The sequence below is a fragment of the Leptonotus elevatus genome, chromosome 13 (genome assembly GCF_054856555.1).
Source record: "Leptonotus elevatus isolate MCC_2025b chromosome 13, RoL_Lele_1.0, whole genome shotgun sequence".
NCBI lineage: Eukaryota > Metazoa > Chordata > Actinopteri > Syngnathiformes > Syngnathidae > Leptonotus > Leptonotus elevatus.
In genome coordinates this window covers 15,364,413-15,372,500 of record NC_141251.1, presented here as the reverse complement: position 1 = coordinate 15,372,500, position 8,088 = coordinate 15,364,413, and the positions used below count along the sequence as shown (strand labels likewise).

Here is an 8,088-nt window from a genome sequence, read left to right as displayed (position 1 = left end):
ACAATTAAATTCTTACTAAGACTAGACTGCTATAATATAATTTCATGTAATCATGAATGTGCGACCAGTAATTCTAGTATGTCACATGTATGACACAATATCCAAATGTCATAAGAAATCACGATATGATAATTAACATGATATTGTGAGGTTAGCGATACTCACGATAACTGTAAAAGTAAAATAAAAAAACAAGTCACAATATTGTAAAAAATGAAATAAAAAAATTAAAAAATTATATTGAGAAAAGAATGTACTTTTGCTTTTGAGTTTTAATTAATCTTTTATGTTTTGTCAAACCTTGCACGATATCCCCCCCAAAAAACAAAATTAAGTGTGACAACACACCATATAAACATACCATAGTGTTTTTCCATTGTAGCGAAATTCAAACATGAAAACCTTCCGGGCATCATGATACACCCTCAGCCTGTTTTCACGTTCCTGTTTGCTTAGAACTTCTCCTCGATATTCAGTAGGAAAGTCTCTCTTCTGAAAGGAGCAGGAACTGAACACTCCTCGACCTTACAAAGAAAAAAGGATACAACAGAAATATTTCATTATAACAATAATGAAAACTAGACCCATACTAAAGAATATTTTACCAATACTCACCTTTGAATTAATTAATATATTTTATGGTGAAGCCATTCTTGTCTTTACCTAAGGATGAAAAGTATGCTACCTCTTCTTTGGGTTTAACTTTTGCCCTCTGTGGCCTCATAACTGACATGTCTCACTGAAGATAATGATCTAAAGCTATAGAAAAAAATGAGTTTCAATCAGTTTGATAGGTAACTTGGTGCAGATTTCTTGAAGTTGACTTTCAGTGTACCATAATAGCCTGTGCAGTGTGCAGTAAATGTGCCAACGAAAATAAAATACAGTGGATAGCACAGCTCTGCTAAATATTTGCATAAATTAAATGTAATGAACACTAACAGACTTTACTGAAATATTTCTATTGAAAGAACAAATTTAAGTAAACACAAATGCAGCAATTTACCAATACTTCATTTATACTGTACTGGTAATACTAAGCCATTGTATATTTTCACATCAAAAACCAGCCTGTTATTGCTTTCCTCTTAAAAATTGCAATTAGCATTCATCTTACTCAACAGACGGTTAGCTCTGCTATGCTAACCGTCGCTAACAGAAGCGTAGCAATTCTAAATAATTAGCTGCATCCATCATAATCAACAGATGGTTAGGTATGCTAACGTAAGCTTAGCTGCACTTACACTGGACTTGCATTATAAATCATTTTCGCGAAAGAGGGAGCAATGTACACAAGCGACCAACAACAACAGGAAAAATTCGAGCTTCAAACCTACCTCATTAGCACAGCTACACGCCATCACGTCTCGTGAAGTAAATAGAGCCGGGGGCGGTTCTCTATCGGGGCTGCTAGATGACGTCACTTCCGTACTCAGGGCAATATAATAAATCCCGTTCAAATCAACAAATTGGTTCAGTCGTTGGATTATGAACTTTGTTGATAAGAGTGGCTATTGTTCTATGATTTACAGTGTCAATAAAAAAAAATAGATCACATTTAAAATGAACCCCAAAGGCTCATATATTAAATGAATTACCACAGACGAAAACAAAGGATATTATTGCTAGAATTATAGATCATTTTGTAATCATAAAATGTGATTTCAGTTTCAGTTTTTTAAAAAGGTTTTTTTTTTCATTAACGAAAATGTTTTTTTGCTTTAGTAAATAAAATAACCTTGCTGCTGTCATACAGTTGCTGTCCGAGGATGTTTTAGTACTATACTTTAGTAATGGATGCATGTGTTTTTTGGCAAAATTGTGAGCAAGCCCAATTCCTTGGCTGAGAAGCAACCCTGCAAATTAATGGTCACATGATGCTTATTGTTGGCATGAAGCAGGACTGATGGTAGCGCTCACCTTTTCTTCTCCAGACAAGCATTTTTCCGGATGCCCCAAACAGTTGGAAAGGGGGTTAATCAGAGAAAATAACTTCAACTCTTTTTTCCTTATTTTAGTCTGTATTTATGGAATCCCCTTTTCACTGGTCACACCAGGCCATCCTCCAAAAGTCTTACTCCCTCACCATGGGTGTAGATGCACTCATACCTGCTTACTGCCATTCCTGAGCAAGCTCTACACTGGTGGTGATGTCCTTATCCCGCAGCTGAATCAACTTTGGGAGATAGTCCTGGCATTTGCTGGATTTTCTTGGGTGCCCTGAAGCCTTCTTCACTTAAAGTTTGTAAGGTCACTAAAGGAAATTACTTTAATTTTCATGGCAAATAGGGACTTTGCAATTCATCTAATCACTATAACATTCTGGAGTACATGCAAATTGCCATCATAAAAAAACAATAATAATAAGTCAGCACTGGAGATTTTTAGAAAATCAATGTCATTCTCAAAACATTTGGCCACTGGTGTACAGAAAGATGTTACATTGTAAAGGCAGGGTGGGATGTTAAATGATGAATCAATATACGGCACTGACAGTTTCTCTGTCTCTGCCTCCAGCTGTTCAAAGTGATGTGATAAACAGCTGTTAACCATTGTATATTTTCAAATAAACAACCACTGCAAGAATTAAATGCTGAAATATATAATTAAATGTCATAGTGTATTTCATTATTTAATTTATCTACTTAGGAATTGGTGGCTGCAAAAAAAAGAAAGGCTCTGCGTCTACAGACAAACATTCACAATACACAGCATTTTGAGAAAAAACGGAATTATGGGGACATGTGCGTAATTGTGGGGACAGGTGACGGTCAGCCAATCAAATGCTGTGAAATATACACTGGTGTGAATAATTCATGAAGTGGTGCATTACGAGGACCTTCCTACAGGGGGCGTCATCAAATACACAAAAATACACAAATTCATGTAATTATGGTTTACAAGGACATTGGCTAAAACTTTGGATTTAAGCCTTCTACAGCCCTAGAAGCACTTCTGCATTGAATGAATTATGAGGACATGGGCTGTGTCCTCATAATTCAAAATGTCCTCGCAGTGTTGCGTGTATTCAGGTGACATGTCCTCATAATACACAAAGGCAAACACACACACACACACACACACACACACACACACACACACACACACACACACACACACATACACTCAAACTCGATCTCTTTTTCTCACAAAGGAGGAAATCAATGAAACCAAGGATCAATAGTACTCCTCCACTGCCAAGCCCATCGTCTCCTTTTTAAAGATGATGCCGTTCAATAGTGAAATAGCTGCAGTCAGACATCAATAGTTCCCACCAATTGGCAAAATGCTTTATTAGCCCACCTCCAGTGACTCTGCTAAACTATCCTTTTTTATCGCTTTTATGATGTGGTTTGGAAGTATTAATACTAAAATCAGTTCAACAATGATTTTTCCATTTCGACAATTCAATTTACTTTTGTCATATTGCATTGAAAGAGTCCCAAGATAGGGGCTTCTAGACTTTGATAAAATCCAATGCAGTATCTTTAAACATTTATAGGTAAAAACATTGATTGTCCACTTCAACTTGTAAAAGCATTTCTAATAATTATCAATGCAGTTAATATTCAAAATGCACATAATAATAAACTGAAAAAAAAGTTGAACAAATACTGTATACCACATCAACAGCCACATTTGACTGTAAAACATTGCACTGTAACATTCAATATTAGACTTATTCATTATCTGTAACAATGTAATCCTCACAAGGTCACTGGAAGACATTCACCAATAGCATAGGCAGTATTATGTTATATAATAAAACACTTACTTCTGTGTAGGACACAAGTTCAAAGTTTTCTTATACACAGGATTTTTTCTTCTATTTGCATTCACCGTCTTTAAAGTCATACTAATTGAAGGTCTTTTTGCAATGTGATAAATCAATGTGGGAACATTGTGTATTTTGTATCTGCTTCTCTGACATAAAGCAGGGACAAAGATTAAAATGATTCGAATTACTTTCAGTATTTATTTTATATATTTATGCTGTGATATGCTGCGCCATCTCTGAGGCTTCTTTGAACAGCCTGCTTTTGGGGTCCTGTCTGATGTGGTAGACCTTGATGGATCTTGTGTTTAGGGCCTGTTCTGGTTTTCTCAATGTCAGCCACTTCATCAATGTGTTGATAATACATGCCATACAGGGGGTTGTCTTTCTATGACAGCCCATCTGGCTCCTTCTCCTTACTGGGCTTCTGCTGCCTGAGGCATCGACTAAGCAGGTAGTCCCTGGGGGCCATCATCTTGATGTATTCTTGGAGGGCTGTTTTCTCCTGCATAGTTCTCATAGCACACACTAGTCCACGGCCCACCTCTTTCCGCTTTGTGTATAGCCTCAGGATGCTGGACTTGGAATGGAACCCTCCGTGTATTGTAGGGAGCTTTCTTGTTTTGATATCAGTGCCTTGCATCTTGTTAGGTAGGTAAGCATTTGTGCTTGTAAGTTTACACACCCTAGCTGTAAATTTATGAGTTCACTTTATGGTGAGAAAAAGGCCACATGTCCATAAAATCCAAAATGCTTTGAACATTGTTTTGATATTTTCAGAGGTTGAAATGGACATGAGTAGAGATGTGCGTGTGAATTTTGGTGACAATTCATGTTAACGCTGTATTTGTGCATGTGTATGAAAGCTTACACAGTACAATTCTGGCTTGCTGAATTCCAACAGAGCCAACACAATGGAGAGGCAGCCACCAATTAGAGGAAAGGTGTTTTCCATATCAAATTAAAGGGCAACAGGGGCCCAATCGAAGCACATCTTTACATATTGAATTTTTTAAATACCATATTACTGAGAAAAATGCACCGTTTAAAATCATAGTTATTTCTCATCAACAACAAATGTTTGAGAAGCGCCATACTGCTCATTTCCAACCCGAATTATCTTGTATACTCAATAAAAAGCTATCAAAGATGATATAAAACACTCAGGACCTTTAAGTATTTCAGTGAGCCAACTTACTTTTCTGCTTTTATCATGTAAAGCACCCACTACCATCACTATCTCCTCTGACAAGTGTAAAGATATTGCTAGTGAGTGATTGATGCCGCCTTTATCATAGCCGCTTTTATCTCACCCAATTTCATCAATCTCTCAAACAAATTTCCATACCTACTCATACTGACGTGCTACTGTGAAAGACAATACGAGCAAATATATACCCAAGCTTCTTGTTACTTGGTGTCGCATACCAATTTATTATTTCTCCCCCAACATGGTTCAGTGAATTTAGTGCATTCATGTATGACATTATTGTGTTTGCCTCTTAACTTGAATTATAGTACTACATTCATTTCAAGGTGTTGGCCTTGTCCTCCATTATGGCCTTGTATGTTTTCTCCCCCCATTCTCATTACAGGCATAGAAATAAGACTGTACTGATCAATGCTCGACTCTTCACTTTAACCTTGGGATGTCATTAGCGTCTGCACGTTAAACTGAGCTTGACTTCTGCTAATTTCGCCAAATGAGGATAGCACCCAAGTGGGACAAAAGATAGATGTGAACCTGGGTAACGTATTTTTCTTAGTTTCAGGATTCAACACAGGTTATACAATTCAAACAAAGTCAGGACTTTTGTTCTGGAATCATTTTAATGTGTTGTCTTATAACAAACATTTCTTGTAATTTAAAAAAAAAAAAGAAAGGAATTTGAGTCTCTCTCTGTTAGGGAATATGTATCCACAATCAAATGTTTTAAACCACTTAAAATAATGCGAAGAGGTTCCATCCTTTTCAATTCTGTTGGCTGGGAGAAATATCTCGTGTGGCCCAATGATTAGCACATCTGCCTCACAGTTCTCAGGTTTCTCGGTTCCGGACTACATGTGTGGGATTTGCATGTTCTTCCTTTGCGTGTCTGCAGCTTCCTCATATTGAAAACATGCATGTTAGTTTCATCGAAGGCTATAAATTACCCATAGATGTGAATGTGAGTGAGTGTGAATGATTGTTTTCATGTATATGCAGTTTGTGATATATATGATAGTACTTGTAATGTTGTGAAAAAAACTACTAGTGCCAATTCAACTCTTACTGTTAAGAGTTACTCATCTCTCCGTTAGTATTTAGTATATAAACTACAACATAAGTCTGTAGGGGAATTAAAAACACACAATAAATGTGTTTCCTAATGGTAAGTTAAGTGTCCTTCACAGATGATCTCTTCAAATTTGACCAACTACCACAGCATCCATCTTTTGCTGTCACATAAGGAAATGTTCAGGCTTCCAATTTTAGGACATGCATGTCCATCTTTTCACACCTCATAATGAGACACCTTACCTCTTTTATAATATTCTTAGTTATGCTCTTTAGCACCCACATCCATCGTTGATTCCTTTTGTAATGTGTCTTTGAAATCTGAAATCCAGATGGGATGCCAATTGTCCCTATTGTTATTCTTGTGCTGCTGCTATATCTGTTCATCACATGGATGAGCTCTTCCCGGCTGCTGCGTAGAAGGCATGCATTATTACTTTCAGAGAAGGTCTCCGTTAGAATAATGTTAAATTTAATATTTCAATTGCAAGGACAGTCTATATTTAAAGTCTGAATTGATTTTATAGATGGTGTTAGATAATTAAAGGAGGACTCGAATTATCATTCCTAGACTCTTTCATCAAGGGCAAAGATGCATTTAAAAATGGATGTAAAACTAGCAGTTTTCTGATATTGTATTATCCCCGAAGCAAACATAATTACATGCTAGTTTGAAACATGTAGTGTTGCAAGTAAATGCATACATTGGAAGACATTTAGCTTAAAATATTACTGCTTTGGTGCAGAGTGATAAGTACTTGCAAATCAAGTACAGTACTCTACTTTGCTCTTCAACCACATTTTATGAATGTGGAGTGTCTTATCTGGTGTTAGCTTTTAGCCCACACTTTGCCCCTTATTTTAAGTCTAGGACCTGGTGTATCCAGTCACAATTTGATAGTCTATCTTTTCTAACAATTGTTTTTATGATTGAACAAGTTCCCATTTACTAGAGCTTCTGTGAATGACTTGTCAGTACATTTAAGACCACTACAGAATGGACTTTAAAATGAGTACTTTGAAATAAAGACTGCACTTGAAGACATTGAGAGGATTTTGTGGAAAAACCTGGGGTGACACCAAAGAGACAAAATGTGTGTGCTTGGCATGACAGACTAGCCACACGGTTTAAGACTGCCCGGAATGCATATACTTGTGCCATTAGCTTGACGGTTGAGTGTTTTGATGGGCGGATTGAGATTGTGGCTTTGCTTGTTACAAGGATTGCAAAGACGTTCATACCATTAAGTCCCCAGTAGCACTCATTGAGTTGCATTTTTACATCAAACATTAATGATGTAAGATGGAGCTGAGGCTGTGTGTACATTTATAGTCTAACATTTTTTTCCCCAGGCTTGTAAAGTAAGTCTTTTGAGAAATCATAGCAACCCCACACCCCTTTAACTTTTCCACACCTCTTACTCCGCCTTCTCTTCCTCACGCCACCCAGCAGATTCAGATCTTGCAGCGAGTGAGTGAAAATAAATGAATGACTTTTTATCTAATTGAGGATGCCGCAGAGAGGCACAGACATTTAAGTGATGGCAAGGAAAATGAATCAGCAACCATAAATGTTGTACGTAAATAGGTGGACACGATGCAATTGTTATTCAAGTCCTTATCATTCATCTTGGCTTATAACAACTTGTATTTAGAAAGAGACAGACAAGTATGCATGTTGCTTTTGCACTTAAAGGGATACTTGACTCACTGAGCCATTTTGAGCAGCAAAAAAAATATATTTTGTTTAGAATGAATTTGGTAGTTTCATTATTTTTCATGTACAATTAATACCTTTAAATACTATTTTTCCCCACTTGCTGTCAACTGAAGATGACATAACCTGTGCTGAGGAAGTAGATAATGACCAATCATGAAACCCAGAAAATAGGTGAGCCATGATTGGTTGTTACCTACTTCCTGACATGTTATGTCATCTTCAGTCAACAGCAAGTGGAAAAATGTGTATTTAAAGGTATTAATTGCACATGAAAAATAATGAAGTTACCAAAATTCATTCTGGACAAAATATTTA

The 8,088-nt window shown here is 36.7% G+C and overlaps 1 protein-coding gene across 3 annotated transcripts in view; it reads right to left on the bottom strand.

Annotated features, from left to right (window-relative positions):
- The window catches only part of LOC147163972 (uncharacterized), a 10,303-nt gene extending 8,482 nt beyond the window's left edge, over positions 1–1,821 (bottom strand). For 2 of the 3 annotated variants that reach the window (XM_086093325.1, XM_086093326.1), the window contains exons 1-2: positions 616–1,821; positions 362–524 (exon numbers count right to left, since the gene is read on the bottom strand). In XM_086093325.1, the coding sequence (XP_085949451.1) occupies positions 362–396 (35 nt within the window). In that variant the 5' untranslated portion in view covers positions 397–524; positions 616–1,821. The remainder of the gene's footprint in view (positions 1–361; positions 525–615) is intronic. The other variant, XM_086093327.1, reaches the window with a different exon arrangement.
- Positions 1,822–8,088: the final 6,267 nt, after the last annotated feature.